Below are 17575 nucleotides of genomic sequence, written 5' to 3' on the forward strand. Positions count from 1 at the left end.
TTAAAAATATGCACAGATTATAAAAATGTAATGTGGTCATGCAGTTTTTTCACAAGACATTTTAAAAATATTTTATGTCTTTAATCATTGTAAAAATTATGTAAAATTCTGACACTTTCCAGCTAAGCAGGGAGAGTTGAAACCAAGTAGAATTGATTTGGGTCAGCTTGAGGAGGGCTGTGGGTGGTTTGGGGCAGCAAATATAAACTGCATTCACATTATTGAGTGGGCTTTAAGAAAAGTAGCTTGAGTCTGAAATGCTGCATTATGCTGCATTATGTTTAATATGACTTTTAATAATTTCTAGAACTTCATTTCTGTCTTTTATCTATTTATAGTTTTTTTATTAAGGCTGAGTATGACATATTTTCTGATTCCAGAAATTCTGGAAACTTGGTGAGTTAATTTCCTAATTGGTGGCACAAAAGACTCAATCAAGCATACATGTTACAGATAGTCCTTTTGACAAAAAGATCTCACTTTCTGACATAGTGATTAAAACAGATTCATTTTAAAAATAAGCTCTTAAAAATATATTTGGGCTCCCATGATTCTGTGATAATTTTTCAAGCTCTGCTTTTGCAGACAGAATCCTTTTACAGTAGATCAACAATGACATGTTTTTCAAATCAAACCAGCATTCATCAGGTTTCAGAGAGCAAGCTCTAAAGGCAGATTAGCCAGTCCTACAGAGAAGCATTTTTATTTAAGTGTGTTTTTACCATGCTTACTGCTGTTATATAACACAAAGTGGTTACCAAACCATGATAAATAGAGCAGCACTCATTTCCTCTTTATTAAACAATTGTTTTTTTCTGAGAAGGATCTTTATTAGTGGAATGGGAGTAAAATGTGTCTTTTGTAAAGTTGTACCCCCTGAATCCTCTGGGTTTTGCTGTGCTTTTTCCTCCAGCAGCTGGGTTTCCTTTTAGTGATGCCTGTTTGTGAGCTTTTGTCCTGTCAGGCCTTGCCCTGTGCTGCAGTCTTTTGCTGTTTTTTTTTTAATTTTTTGTCAAACTTTTAAACCATTTCCTACTTTTATTTGTGCATTGGCTTTTTAAATTAGTTCATGTAGCTTGTTGATTTAATTCAAGGAGTGCTTTTACGTAAAACCAGACAAAACCAGGCTTACTTCTTCTCTGTCTTCATGTGTTCAGCACAGTTTATTCTGCAATTTCCTAGATAAACTTTTGTCATGAAATACTCAATTTTGTTGCAGATATGGCTTTGTTTTCCTACTTCCATGATCAACACTGCCAATTAAATTCATTAATGATTATTGACAGCAATGCTATTCCCGCAAGTCATTTCTAAGGAATGTTTTGGCAATATTATGCACCATCTACAAATTAGTTCTCTAAGATGCAATGTCCCATGAGGAATTTATTGGGCAAATACTCTGTTAGAAATAGAGAACTGAAAAGAGCTGGTGCTGAGTGAGCTACACACTCACTATACTACATTCTAGCTGTAATGTATATTTTTAACTATGATGGAGAAGTAGCTAATGAAGCATTGAAGGATAATGTTTTTTCTAAGTGCCAATGAAGCATAATCTGGGAGATTGAAGCAAAATCTTAGTAAATGAATGAAGCAAAATAAAATTAATTTGTCAGACTAGTTACAGAGGTAAATGCCCAATCAACAATAAGATCTCTTAAGATGGCAAATTTTATGAATCTTGGTTGGTATTTTGGTTATGAATTCACTTCCCAAACATCACCGTGGAATGTACAGTCAGGTGAATTAGTATTTACACGTTTACACTTTTGGGGTTTTGTTTGGGGTTTTTTTTTGGTGTTTTCTGCAGATACTGGCATAAGTGCTTTCAGTGCAATTAAATGTCTTTTACACAATTTTCTTTTACAGAATTTCAAATTTATAGTACATCATATCTGAAAACATAGCAGTAGAAACTCAAGACTTTTTGGGGAAAAAAGTCTGCTTAGTTGTTTTTGCAGAATAATTAAAATGATTACATCCAAGTTCCATCTTTGAAGAAAAAAGATTATTTGTGAAGTACTGGGTTTATATTAAATGCAGATGATTTTAGGACATAATTTTAACTGCTTTGATGGACAAAAAAATTCACTTCTGCACACTGGAAACTGCTTCCAGTTCTGCCCTTGAAGACAGATGTGAACTTTCCACTTCATTGCCTAGAGATGTTTTTTTAAAGAGCTCCATAATGGTTCATTTTACAAGCAGACTGCATATTATTCTGGCGTCAAAAGCTTGTGAATTGATTACATGGACTATAATACAGATATGATAATTTCTGATGTGTTTTAGGATGCAGTTTGAATTCTCTGGGCCATACACCTGCAGTTATGATCTCTGTAATACACTCTTCATGATTTTATATCTGCAGCTCTTCATAACCCACTTTGACAAAGGCTCTTGCTTTCTGATGTTATTTAAAATTTCTATCAATTTATAATATAAATTGGGTTTATTCTTTGTTTTTATTCAGGCAGATTCATATTTTACTAGAAGTCTAGAAGTTTGGTTTGGTTTTTTCTTTTCAATTGGTTTCTGTGATATATACAATTAAAAAAATAGAATTTAAATGCAAATTCCTAATTTAAGCTATATGGTTTAATAAAACTATGAGTAAGTTTCAATTCTAAAGATATATTTCTTTAGAAGAAAAAAAAAACAAATTATATCCTGGTTTTATAAATTATGAACTAAGGTGAGAGTGCATTAGGTAAATTTTTCAGGTGGCACAAAACCAAGAACTAAAAAATTATTTTGAACAGTTTTACAAAAAGGCTGTTGTAGTTTTTTGCTTTGTTTTGGTTTTTGGTTTTGGTTGGTTTTCTTTGTTTGTTTGGCTTGGGGTGGTTTGGTTGGTTAGTTTGTTGGTTCGGTTTCCTTCATTCTTTTTGGGTTTGTTTTTTTTTTTTGGTGGAAATTTTGATAATTTCAGGTAAGTAAGGAGATTTAGAGACCACCGACAAATTCCATCCCAGTATTTTGCTTTGGGATTTTTTTATTTTTGTTTTTCGTAAAATGCTATTTCGATGATTTAAGACCATTCCTTATAGGGCTGTCCTGAGGTAAGTGGAGAACTTGTAAGAAGCAGAAAGCTGCGGGTCTGTCTCTGAAGAGGAATAAAAGAACAGTAAAAGTGGTTGTAACATTTTTGCTGAGGATTGTTGCACAGAAAAGTGGAGGCACTGCCTGGGTGAGCTCCTTACTTCACTTTAATCATCACAATCCCATTGGCCATGTGAAGGATTTCATAGCCCAGACAACAAAGATAAGCAGAAAGTTTTGGGGTTTGGGCTGGGTTTTTGGGAATTTTTTTCATTTTGTGATTTTTGGGTTTTTTTACTTTTCACTTTTCATCAAACCACTGAGAGCTATTGACTTCTCTGTCATTTTTATCTCCAGATGTTTGTCCTTGACTTATAAGAGAACATACAATTAAATTAATTAGATGCTGACATTAGTATCACTTATCCTGGAAGACTGAGGATTAGATCATGTTATTTATGATATAAACAGGTTCTTTAAAGGGGTTTCAAGGATTGGGCAAATGCTTCAAATTTAATTAAGACTTGAAAATTGACTTTTAATGAGAAAATAAGATAAGCCTATTTTGAATAATAGTAACACATTTGAAAACATAAAACTTCAAATGAATGTTGTTCTTATTTGTTTGTTGTTTATGTTAAGGGCTATTTTTTGCCATTTTGAGTTTTTTTAATAAAGGATGAAAATACAGACTTCATTCCAAGGTTTGGAGAATTAAAAATTTTGTTTGTTTTTATAACAGATGTTAATATTTTGGGTTTAGAAGTAAGAGAACTGTGTGCTTCTGAAATGACAGAGTAAAAACAACAGTTGACTTTAGAACTCAATAACTCTTTATATTAAAACTATTTCAACATATTTCTAAAACTCTTCAACAATTTTCAATTTATCTAAAAGTTTTACTAAAGACACTTGAGCATCAAATACCCTTTTAAAACATGGTTCAAGTCAGACCATGCTTTCAAGATAAAAGTTAAGCTTCTGTGCAATTTCTGCTGTCATTGTAAGAATGATACAAATATTTACCACAAGAATGTTTGTCAAATGTGGCGTAAGGTACAAAACTATTAAGTATGAATACATTAGGTATAGTAGGAAGAAGAAGAAGAAGAAAATGTGTTATTTCACAGTAGAGCCATATTTATTCTATATTTAGCATTATTGTTGTAGAGTGTTAGGCAGTTTATACAACAAGATATTTTCATGACAAAGTAACTGTGGTGCTTTTTGCCAAAAGAGACTGTGAGTATCACTCCTATTTACGGTTCAGCTCCATGGTGTGGGAAGGTGCTGAGCTTGCACCACATGCATCTTGGTCTTGCATGGCTTCTTTTACAGGTTATATTTTTAATGTTTCAATAATATTCTTTAAAACATAAGTATAATTATAATTCATATGTTCTCTAGCTTTTGGTTCTGTATTTTTATGCCATCTAAGAGGCAACATGTAAAAAATTCAATGGATAGAGAAATTATTGGAAGAATAATCTTTGAAGCTAGAGAAGTTCCCCCCATAAATTTGGTTATCTTTCTAAGAAATGCTGAAATGTTGAGAATAGAGAACTCTTTGTGAAACTAGAAGGATTTTGGCATTAAAGAATCAAATCTGTTAAAAACAACGGCCCCTTCTGGACACTAAACTCTATGTATAAAAGTTTGTTTGGCTTCCTGAGTTCTTCATACCTCTGTATGTGTGTGGCTGTCTGTCTATGTATCATTCATGCAAATATAATTGAACAATTATGGATTTGCCCTTTCCCTGAAATATTTTTGAAGATGTACGAAGGGATCCTCTGTCTTATCAAGGAGAAACTCTGAATCTGCTAAATTATATAAGTAATTGTGTAATTAGCATTTGACCTGAGGTGACTAGTTGATTTGAAAGGATTCTTTTTCCTTCTGAACACAGCAAAAAAACTGAAAGTGCAACTAAGGAATGCTAGGAGGTAATTTTGGAAGCACTTCATTTTTTGTAGGGGTTTTTTCCCCACTCTATAGTACAGTGTGTATTTTGAGATATGAGAAAAATTTATTTTTAGAAGGATAAACCAAATAATTTTCAAGCATAATGTGTCTATTACATGAATGCAAGTCCATTGGGAAATGGAGTACTCCTACTAGCATTGAATATAAAAGGGCCTTTCCCTTACTTCTAAGGAGCTATGACAGATCTATTGACTCTAATGAGACAGAAAAATAAAGCTCCAGATTTCACAGGTTTTTTGTTTTGAGTTTTTGTTTTGTTTCATGGGGTTTTTTGTTGTTGTTGTTGGTTTTTTTTTTTTTAATTGGTGGTGGTGGTGTGTTTTTTGGTTTTTTTTTTCCTAGTCAAGAACTGCATTTTCCTTTTCTATTTAATATTTATATTGAGAGTAAGCCAGTACTTTTGTTTTGGGCAGATTTAATTGGTTTAGATTATTTGGTATTTTATTTGCATAATTTTATGGTGTCTCTTGAAAGTAAACTCAAGCTTATTACGTGTGATTGCTGGAGTATATAGGATTTATTTGCTCATTAGACACCAAGAAAACATCTGCTTTAAGTCATACTCTAGCATGACAGTATGTTATACTTTTAAACAGATTGCATTCGTATTTCTTTACAAAATACTGAGAAGAATTTTTAATGAATATTGGTTTGACGTTTCCCAAAAAAAGTATTTTATTTTAAATTCTTCCTGTACATATTTTCCAAACTATGGGAGAACATAACATGCTCGCATTTTTGAGTTACAATTTTTGACAGGATTTTCCTGCTGACTAAATGGCATATTCCATTTTAAGACAGTCTTTCCAATATTTTCTTTATGTGGTGGCACAAAGGAAAAATTGTAGGCAGGAAAGTGCAAGGTCAAAACAATGAGTGGGACATACAGAAAAGATTATTGTCACTTAAAACGTGTCACCACAGTCTCCCTGAGAGCTGATCAGCAGCAACATCAAAGGAGGATGAAGCCAAGAGACTAAAAAGCTTGTGTTTTTCCCTTTTGTACCTGCACCTCATCTCTCCTCTTGCCTCTCCCCAGACTTTGCACTGCATTGCTTCAGGGCTTGGGTATTTTCCTCTTATCAGTAAAAATGGTCACACCTGCTGATAAGGTGTTATTCTGCTCCTGTGTTGCAAAACCAGGCAGTGGCTTTGTGGTGCTCTGCCATCTCTGCACACTGCCCATGGCAGGGAGGGCAGTTTGGTTTTCACCTCCTCATTGTGGGTGTTTAGGAGAGATTTCCATTGGGAAGAGCTGCAAAAGCTGCTGGAAGGCCTGTGTGCTTCTCAGCACGTACCATGTCGCACAAAGCCATGGTCATTCTGCACAGGTGTCACATCTATTTCCTTTGTTTATTTCTTTTATCTCTTTACTGCCGTGGCAGCTGCCAGCAGATCAGAAAATCAATTACATGCAAACTTCTTCCTGTATCTGTAGGTAATAATTAATATAATTTTCCAAAGCCAGGTAAGGGACCTTCCTTCCCTTTCTGCTGCACCTGTGTTCTCTTCATTGAGAACAGTGTTGCCTTGACTATGAATTATCCCCTTTATTTTTTTTTCTCATTTCTTTGCCTGTCCCCCTAATTTTTCAGGCACCTGAAGGATTCAGATATTATTCACATGACACTGAAAGCAAACATTATATGCAAACCATTGCTAATAAACTGAAATTATAAAGCCAGGTAAAATAAAAATGACCGATAAAACAGATATGTACACTGTGATTCTGATTTAAAAGATTCAAACAGAAGACACAAACTGAAAAGTGGAAAAGAGTCAGTGGAACTGTCTTCAGGTATTTAGAGATTTTGAATATCAGACCATTTATTTAAATATCAGATTACAGATTTAGGTCTTTTCTTTAGGCTACTATTTTGGGAAAGGTTTATCTTTGGACTTTAGTGTAGGCTCTGAGCAAATCTCACATTCATCCTTGAAGTGAGGTCTGTGTGGAGCACAGCTTGCTGCAGGCTCTCTCCCTAATCAGGAATAGATACAATAGTCAGGCCACCAACACTGTTCATATCTGGAGAGAAGGTCCCATAGCCTGCTGAGTGAATCTGAGTGGACAGGGTCATACATTTAGGTCCTCAGTTAAGTATTTACAATTGGTTAGATGAGAGTGGATATAGCTAGGACTTAAAAAAAAATAAAATCAGCTTTTTATCTTTAAGTATTTACATCTCAGTTGATAGCATTTCACTTGAAGCATACAGATTCTTCACTAAAAATTAATTATTTAGGTAAAATGGGGACAAAAGACACACATTTCAGTCTGTCTTAGCAGAGAATTTTGGTTTTTCAAAGCATATTTTTGGGGTGAACTGCACTTGTTATTTTTAGGATAGTCTGATTTGCAAGAGCAAGTAAAATACAAAATGGTTTTTAAGAGCAATAATACATGTAAGTTGTCTCTGTATTTCTATTGAGGATGAACAAAACAAAAAGTTCTTACAAAGAATGGTTAAGGTGTTTATATATATGATCCATCAAAGTTCAGGTAGAAAGATTGCTTTTGCAGTTGATAACTAAACACATATTGTGAAATGTAATAAAAATAACAGTTCTCCTTTGCTATGGAACCTAGTTCCATAGGTAAGATCTGGGTTTTGAACAGAAACAGTTTTCTCTATTTACTGTCTGTAAAAGGTCAGCATTAAACACAGAATTGAATAGACCACAGAATCTTCAGGGGATGGTGTTGTTTGTTGTTTTAGTGCCATCTGTGACACTGGACATTTTGTCAGTTCAGAACAAATAATAGCAATGGTGGGATGGGAATACTCACATATTCTGCTGACCAGTTTGTGGGAAATAGTGATTCAGCTGCTAGGAAGCACAGAAAACATTTATTCTTTGATACTGTTGTAATAAGGGGTACAAAGGAGCACAGTGAGGCTTCTCAAAATCTACATATAGCCAAGAATGATTACAATAGCCTAACATTTTTAAAGCTCTGACTAAACTGGTTTATAAAATAACTATTTAATAAAACTGTATTTTTACCATAAAATTATGACTTCAGACACTAACACAACCTTGGATTTCTTTGTCCATAGAGTCTACAGAAATCTTTAGGAACTGCCATTCTATCAAAGCATGTTAAGAATAGCATTAATAGAGGTCACATGCTGCTATTCATTAATGCACAACTGTGTGGTCATTTGTCATGTATGCAAACAAACAGAAATTGTTTTAGTCATCTAATTGGGAAAGAGAATGTTGCTGCAACAATTTTTATCTCACTCTGGTTGTCAGATATACACTGAAATATGTTTATGAATGTAACTGTTGTCTTCTTATCCTGCCAGTAAATTCTCAATCTGCAGTAGCTTTTGTAAGTGAAATGAGAAACCAAAAATAATACAAAAGCCCCTCTGAGATGGACTTTGCAAATTAGAAGACTCCTTAGTAAAAAAATTGTATAATCATTGACATGTAAGGAGAGAAAGCTGATTTTCATGTGTACTTCATTGTAGAAGTCAACATTCAAAAATATCTTAAATGTTTTATAAACAAAAGCTTGTCCTTTGAATGATGCTCATATCAATTTTTTTGTTTGTTTGTTTTTCCTTTACTGGGGTCGTTTTTGCCACACTAACAGAAGTGGTCACCAGGAATACTAAAGTGCTCGATGGGAATTTCTCTGTGTAAGACTGAGGAGGGAGGATCATGCTTTTGTTTTGGGCAACAGCAGCCCTACGGCCTGCCAATACAGATACAAGGAGGACTTTTAGTGATCTTGTTATAATGATGCGTGAAAAAAGCAACAAATATATCACAGTGCAGTTAGATGCACAGTAAAAACAATTACAGTGATGCTAGCCCCTCTTCAATAGAAAAGTTATTTTTCCACAGTTTTGGTTTGTTTGTATCTGTGATGGTGTATATATACACTAGGGATACATTTTTGTGCATTCACAGCATAATTCTAAGCCTCTAAGGGATTTCAGCAAAATAACTAAGGGAAATTAAAGTATACACAGACACTATACACATAAAAATCCCATTATATATTAAATTTAATGGCTAAAATAAAAATTCCCATACAACAGAGCAGTTGCTGAAAAAACACAAAACTTGAGCTTTTTCTGAAGGTGCTGAGATGTCTCTTGAAGTAAGGGTACACACTTTTCAGAATTGTCATCACTTGAAGAAGTAGGTCATCTTTGTGTTGTCATACTCTATTTCATCTGTACATAATTGAGTGAAATATTCAGCAGTCCCAACCCTATTGAATTAAGGAGCAGGTAATTCCTGACACGTGGGAGAAACACTGATTTCTCTTTACTTTTCTGGTAATCTGCTGCAGTATTTACAACTTTATCACTTGATGTGGAAAAAGAAAAGATCATTGAAAGTAACTTATTTTATTTCATAGTTATGATGGCTTACAAGTAAACATATTAATTACTAACAATAATTACAGTCTGAGATAACTTAGTCTTCCTCAATCACATACTTGAAACTCTATTTGAGGAAATGATAAAAGATGGTATTTTGTTTTCAATTGTTCAGAAAACAATTTCATCTTGGTTGCAACTTCAGCAAATAAAAATAAAACATTCTTAAACTGAAAAGGTAATCCCTTACTCCTCCTGTTGACATAATTCTTCATTCTGCAGGGATTTTAACAGGTTTTTTTGGTTTTATTTCTTTTTAATGTGATGCTTTAAACTCATCTGAACCAGGGTTTGGAGTTTTCTGTGATCTCTCTTTAGTGGCTAGAAGACACCTTGATGCTTAAACTCAACTAAATTTTGTGAATCTATTTAATGCTAATGATATAATGCATTCTTCTCATGATTAGTATTACAGAAATGCAGTTTTTAAAACTGGTAAGATTCCATGAATTATTGAGTGATTTTGCTGGCAATCACATCACATATTGAAATTAAATGTGTTTCTCTGTACCACACTCCTATTGTATCATACTCCAAACTTCAAATCACTGCTGGCAACGAAGGTGTTCTAATTTTAAAGCTAAATTTGTCCATGGACCATTAATATCCATTTGGTTTGCAGCCAATATACCTTTCCTCCCATATAAGTCATATTTGTGAGATTCATTTCCCTAGGTTAAATTAGCCACATTTTTCTAACCTCTTCTCCAAAAATCAACCATCTGACTAAGCATTTGTTTGCACATAATTTCTCCACTTGAGGTGGAATCCAAAAATAAGTTTAAGTTCCTAAGTGACATTTTAGACAAAATTGATGTGTAAATTCAGGAGAATGAGCCTGGAAAACTGTCTGTGACCTCCACAGACACTATATCTGTGAAAACCTATCTGCATTTTTTCTAATTCTGGATGCCATTGAGGCTTCACTGTGGACCCTGTCTCTGCCAAACTGGCTTCATTTAGACAGTTACCTCCTGCCTGCCTAACACTGTTTGGATAGAGAAAATGTGGGATTTTAGTATTTTATTTCTGTATTTTTTTTCTTCTGCCAGATCTACAGTCTTTGTGGTCATGCTCTGAATATTTATGCTTCTCTATCAATCTATGTGGCAGAGCTGATAACTTTTTTATATGTAGATCTAGCAATTTGAATATTTCTTCTAGAGGCAGGAGATCTAAGTCCTCAGTTTGTGTGAGATTTGAATTTGTGGATCACACACCCCAAAGAACTGCTGAGGCCAGCATTCCCTTTCTAGATGGGAATGTAGCCTTCCCTCTCTGTGTTTTGTTCAGGCAGTGTCTACCACAGGCAGAGCAAACACAGCAAGGAGAATGCACAGGCTTGACGAGTACAGAGCAATTTGTGGATGAACACACACAGCAGGTAGATATCAATGAAGAGTTGTTAATATTAACACATTCACCACCTCAGTGAGATCTTTGGATAGTGTCTGCTGGCCAGACAGTCATCAGTCAGGTCAGACAGCAGCAACTTCTCCACCCCCTTGGAACATATCAGCCAACCTTTACACTTGCTGGGCTGTTACCATCCACTTCTCTTTATTTTCCTTTTGGCTTTGTACCTCTTCATGTCAGTATATTTCTACCTGAATTTTTCTCCCTGTGACCCTATGCGGCTTTACATTTTTTTTTTCCTCCAGTTTTCTTATATCACCTGGTTTTCTCTAAAATACCATCTCAGCAGTGTTTTTCTCAATAAAACTGAGATGAGAACTCTCAGCTGTGCTGTACCAGCCTAGGCCTTGAATCAAACACCTGAAACTCTGAGCTGAGCCTTTCAAGAGTTCCTTCACTCCTTTACTTTGCAGGATGGGCCATTCTGTAACCAGCAGGGCAGAGCTCTTGCTTGATGACTGAAAAACAGACATTGACAATGAATATTAGACATATGCCCTTTTCATAATGACATTTGTTTATTAAAAAACCATGAGAGGAGAACATCGTGACAGAGCTATTTTGCTCTGCTCAGCAATATTGGGTTGTAAGGGCTGCTGAAACCAGGGAGAGCTGTGGATTCAGGGTATTAAAGCTCTTGTATCACTTTAGTGCCAATCATAAAGTCTATGGCCAATTCAGGGACCAAAGGGTGTGAAGAATTCTGTAAGGAACTAAGAAGATTTATCTAGTGAAGACTGCTAAAAGAAGATGATGTCCATTTCCCAACTCCTAATAAATTTGGGTTGACAGGCTAACTGAAGAGGTAGCCTTAGGGAAAATCTTGCATTAAGGGCATGGGGTTAACTGAGGAAAAGACAAGTCTAAGACTGAGGCATATGACTTCATGGTACAAAATCTGATTTTACAGAGAACCATTCTGACAGAGAATCAGGAGCTAGAGGCCTGGTGCTATAAGATGATTTTTGTACATTCTTTTGCGACCAAATATCTGCATGGTAATGAGAAACCATTATATGAAACACATAGCTTTGGGAGTGTCATACAGCAGCAATTAAAAATAAAGTGGTAAACAGATGCAGATATAGAAGTCCAAGAGCACAATGGCAAGGTTCATTAAATCATGGATATCTGGACAATTCCAGGTTATTTCCCTACTATCACATTCATCATTATGGCAGAGAGGCAAGTCTGTGAGTTCCCTCTTTTAATAAAATTTAGTGCATTTTACCAATCTTCTAATAATCAAATTCCTTTCTTCATGTTAATTGCCATTATTTTCCTTTTTAAGAGTTCTACCATGTTCTCAGCACAAAGCATAGCCCTTGAGTTGCAGAAATTTACTCCAGGGAAAAGACACTAAATAGAGACAGCAAGCAGTGGAAACAGTGACTGGGTAACTAAACACTTAATACTGTTACTGAAGTTGCTGAAGTTGTTATAGGTATCCAGAGAATGGTGTGTGAAGGATTTAAATGAGGGAAAGGGATATGATGAATCTGAGAAGGAGCAAGTGTATGAGCAGTGAGTAGCTGCAGCTGGGAGGTACGAGATGGAATCTGCACCAACAGCAGAGATAGGAGAGCCAAGTGTAGATGTACTCCAAATGTAGATTGAAAAGAAACAAACATAGAGGCCCTAGAAACTGTATATAAAGAAATAAAAAAAAAAAATAGGTCGAACAAATGGCACTGCAAAAAGAACATGTGAATTTAATGTATAAATTATCATGTCCATAGAGAATATCTGTATACCAGTAATTTTTTAAACTATGGATTATTTCATGGCAGAAACCACTTCATTATGTTTTTTATATAATTAAGGACGGCTAAGGCTAGATTCTGAAAAGCTTAATACATTTAAGTACTGTCTTATTCTCATGCCCTGTGCTGACTGAAGCTATATTAGCACAAATATTAATGGCATTATTTCTGCTTACATTGGGAAAGGAGTATTTTTCAGGCTGAATGGATAAAGCAAAATCTAACCCCTTTTTGTGGGTTTGAAATCTTTTCAGCCCTACAATAAATTGAAAAAAAAATACTATGATAATTATTTTGCCAACTTTTTTATATTGATCCTCACAAACTTTATGAGAAAACAATCAAAGCTAATCTGAAATCGGATCTGCTTTTCAGTAGTCTTTTTATGCTACATTTTATCTAGCATTTTTAGTCTATTTCAGACTTCTAATAATAATTTAATGATTTTCTGTGGTGCAGATTTGTTTCCTGCAGCATTGCTTCTATTTTAAGTTTATAAAATACAGTACACAACATATGAATGGCTTCCAATACAGTTTTCTAGGAAAAGAGTGGAAACTGTGCTAAGAATTCCAAATAAACCCATAAAAAATAAATATTTGCAAGAAAAATTAGTTATATTTTGCACATTCATTTAAAAAAAATAAATTGTATTTCTTAATTAGTGCTTCCTCAACAAATGATGTGTAGTTGGAATACTGTAACTCCCAAGGAGGAGAATAATGGATCCTGAAGGATCATGTTTAAATGCTTTTTTCAACAGAAAATAATTTAAACCTTAATTATAATTAATAGTCTGATTTAGAGCCACATTCAGCTTGGATTTGCATAGGATATAGTAAGTGTTAGGGGAGATTACTGCTTCAGCTGATAAACTGCATTTATTGGGACAATATTATTGGGTACTATTATTAAATGTTTTTGTGTCAATTGCTAGGATGCTCACTAGTTTGGTGATTTCTATAAAAGTAGAATAATAAATACACAAGATAACTTTTTGGTGACCTGAATGATAATGCATATATTCTTGCTTTGCTTGTGCCTCGACCAAAATTTTAAATAGCCTCTCCTTAGGTTGCATTTCCATAAAACTAGCCCATTTGAGCTGTTCTTACTTAAGATTTTTGTCATGTCATCTGTGTTTCTTGTAATTTATATATCACTTTTATAAAAATTGTTGATCAGCTATTTTTAAATGTAAATTTTATTGCACATTATACACCACTTATCCACCAGTGAAGCTTATATTGCACTAGTGAAGTAAACCTTCATTAGCTATTCTAGTACCCAGAAGAGACTGTTTTTCTTTCCTTTCAGTGCCTTTCTGTGCTTAAAATTTTCTTTTGCTATTTTGAAGGAACTATGAACTAAATCCCACTGGAAGCAGTGTGATTACTCCTCTCATGTAGTAGCTAGGCAACTGGCTAGGCACAGATAGAAGCACTTGTCCTTTTTTCTGATTTTGGGGAAGAAAAGTATAAGGAGCCAGTGTGCAGCAGGGATTTAGCAGTAAAGTGAGCAGAGAGGTGATCTTCCTGTTGAGTTACAGCCATAATGAATTTATATAGATACCTATACAAAACCTCAAGAGAGAATTTCCTAAGAGAAACACAGCCATGAGTGCTAGTTGGTTCCCTTTTTCTCAGGCTAGCAAAATTATAGGGAGCTAATGATAGATTAGAGAGGCTTTAGAAAGAAATATATGTTAGAAATATGTCAGCAAACTGCATATATAGGTCATCAATGCTTTGGAAAAATGTTGTTGCTGTTAGTTTTCACAGTGCCTTTTTTATATTTGTTCATCTTGGCTCTCTGGAACCTGATATGCTCCATATCTGGAATGGTGCTATGGAGCTTCCTGCAAGAGAAGGAAAGAAAAGAAATAACTTACCAGGATGTGACCGTGTTCACAGGGGTCTCAGGTTGAGGGAAGAGACGAGGATCTGACTCCATGTGTCAGAAGGCTTGATTTATTATTTTATGATATATATTACATTAAACTATACTAAAAGAATAGAAGAAAGGATTTCATCAGAAGACTAGCTAAGAATAGAATAGCAAAGAATGATAACAAAGGTTTGTGGGTGGGCTCTCTTTCTGAGCCAGCTGGGCTGTGATTGGCCATTAATTACAAACACTCAACATGGGCCAATCACAGATGCACCTGTTGCATTCCACAGCAGCATTGTTTACATTTTGTTCCTGAGGCCTCTCTTAAGGAAAGGATTTTTCATAAAATATGTCTGCGACACCAGGATACATAGCATTCAGATGGAAAGAATTCAACTGTATCAGCTGAAAACACTGTATGATTTTATTGTTGCTTTTTCAAATAAGTAACTTTATATGTTTGTTGTGTCACAGGTACAGGAATGGCTGTGCTTAAACTGCCAGACCCAAAGGGCAATGTCAGGACAACTTGGAGATATGGGCAAGGTGCCACTTCTGAAAACAGGCCCTTCACAACCAACATCCAAACCAGCTGCTTCTCCTCAGAAACGTCCTGTGCCTGCTGTCTCCCATTCCCCTCAGAAGACTTCCACACCTCCCACTCCAGCAGCAGCAAAGCCAAAAGAAGAACCAGGCGTTCAGAAGGAAGCTCCGAAACTTCAGCAGGGGAGATTGGAAAAAACATTGTCAGCTGATAAAATCCAGCAAGGAATTCAAAAGGAAGATGCAAAATCTAAACAGGGAAAACTTGTCAAGACACCCTCAGCTGATAAAATCCAGCTTGCTTCTCAGAAGGAGGACCCAAGGATTCAGCAAACAAAATTGACAAAGACAGCCTCCTATGACAGAGTTTTGCAGGATGTTCAGAAGGAGGATGAAAAGCTCCAAGAAGCAAAGCTGGCAAAAACATCCTCAGCTGATAAAATTTTACAGAGAGTTCAAAAGGAAGACATAAAACTCCAAGAGGCAAAATTGGCAAAGGTACCCTCAGCTGACAAAATTTTACAGGGAATTCAGAAAGAAGACCCAAAACTTCAGCAGATGAAAATGTCAAAGGCACTGTCAGCTGACAAAATCCAACCTGCAGTTCAGAGGGAAGATACAAAACTTCAGGAGGTAAAATTGCCAAAGGCAGCTTCAGTTGATAAAATCCAACATGGAATTCAGAAAGATATAAAACTTCAACATGAAAAACTTAAGAAAACTTCATCGGTGGATAAAATCCAAGAGGAAGGTCAAAAAGAAGAAACAAAACTTCAGCGAGGGAAACTCTCTAAGACACCTTCAGCAGATAAAATTCCTGCAACAACAACTGCAGACCAAAAGATACCCCTAAGCACATTGGAAGAAGGTAAAGAAACTGTGCTCCCAGAAAAGAGCACACCACATCCAGAAGACAAAAAGGCAGAAGTTACAGCTGAGATTAAAGACCATGTTGCTGAAGAGAAAGCGGAAGTTGAAGCACCTTATAAGGGACTGCAGGCTAAGGAGCAAGAAGATGTTAAGAAGGAGGATTTGACAACTGGGATTTCACAAGAGGTTTTGAAAGCTGAAAAAGCCCAGGAAACAGAAATTCCTGTTCAAACAACACCTTTGCCAGGAGCCGACCATGTGGAAGCAGTGCGAGAAAAAATAGTAAGTGTTTTTCTGCCTCCCACTTGCTTCTCTCCACCTTAGAATCCAGACCCTCTCCTTCCTGTTTTACTGTTATTCTTTTTACAAAATGATTCTAAATTATAAAATCAATTACTTCCATCGAGTGAAAGGTTCACTAGTTAGTCTTATGCTCTACATGCACATTTTAAGGTACTTGTCTGTTTTTGAGTCTCAAGCAGTTAGGCATTTGAAACTAAGGCAAAGCTCTTGTTCAATAATTTTTCCAATATTTCAGATTTATTTACCTTGATCTCTTGACTCTTCAGACCTCAGAGATTAACTGTTGAAACTGGAGTGTTTTCACAGTTCTCAATCCCAAAAGGGAATAATCTGAGAGAGTAACATGTACATCGCTTTGCAATAACAAAATATAATATAAATTTTAGGAATACTTTGTGATGCCTGAACATGGTACATGAAAGTATGCAATCTTTACATCTTTTTACTATTTAACTGATTTATCTCATATGGACAAGTACATTCAGGTAGGATATTTGTGGGCTCTCAGGTCAGAGGAATGGGTGAGTTTGTGATAGCATGTACTAGAGGTCAAGTCACTTTATCAGCTGAAGATAATAGCATGCACAATTTGTTGAGAAATGAAAAGTTAAGGGGTTTTGTATTAGCACTGCAAATTAGGTGCAGTGATTATTATCTTATGAAAGTAGTATGTTATGAGGGTATATTGCAAACTCAGAGTAACCCCGACAAAGGGAAGAAATGATGCATCTGACTCCACTGATATCAGAAGGCGAATTAATTACTTTATTATACTATATTATTCTATACTATATTACAATACATTTAAACTGAAACTGCACAAGCACTCAACTCCACAAAACCTTGTGACTGTCTCCTGACAGTCATGGCACACACATGTGGATGCAATTGGTAACCTTGGCTAAATAATCTCCAGAACACCTCCCACATGAGCACAGCAAGAGGAGCAGCAAATGAGATAAGAATTGGTTTTTCTTTCTCTGAGGTTTCCTCACTGTGATTCCCATAAAATATCCTTGGGAAGTAGTACCTTGCTTTTCTCTGTGAAGAGAAATGTGGCCACAAGGGTAGGAGTAGGCTTAGGGAAAGTATATAACCTTTGCAAGAATTGTATTTTCAAATAATCCTAGTCAAAAAGGTCAAGGATTTGGTTGATTTTATTTTATGTATTTCCTGGTGGTAATTAAGATATCTGGACAGAAAAATATTCCAGTTCAGAAAATTTGCTTTGGAAAATACTATTTTCATGAACAAAGTCTTCTGTCTGAAATAAACCTCCTATTACACGTTATGTTTACTGCTCTTGATCATATCAAGAGTTATGGTGTATGATCATACTGAGGGAATCCCTGAATT

General features: G+C 35.3%; 1 protein-coding gene across 7 annotated transcripts in view; it reads left to right on the top strand.

Moving 5' to 3' along the window:
- PCLO (piccolo presynaptic cytomatrix protein) overlaps window positions 1-17575 on the top strand; it is a 323497-nt gene that overhangs the window by 126344 nt on the left and 179578 nt on the right. For all 7 annotated transcript variants that reach the window (XM_014268538.3, XM_026794798.2, XM_014268539.3 and 4 more), the window contains exon 4: window positions 14978-16198. In XM_014268538.3, the coding sequence (XP_014124013.2) occupies window positions 14978-16198 (1221 nt within the window). The remainder of the gene's footprint in view (window positions 1-14977; window positions 16199-17575) is intronic.

This window comes from Zonotrichia albicollis, chromosome 4, assembly GCF_047830755.1.
Source record: "Zonotrichia albicollis isolate bZonAlb1 chromosome 4, bZonAlb1.hap1, whole genome shotgun sequence".
Taxonomy (NCBI): Eukaryota; Metazoa; Chordata; class Aves; order Passeriformes; family Passerellidae; genus Zonotrichia; species Zonotrichia albicollis.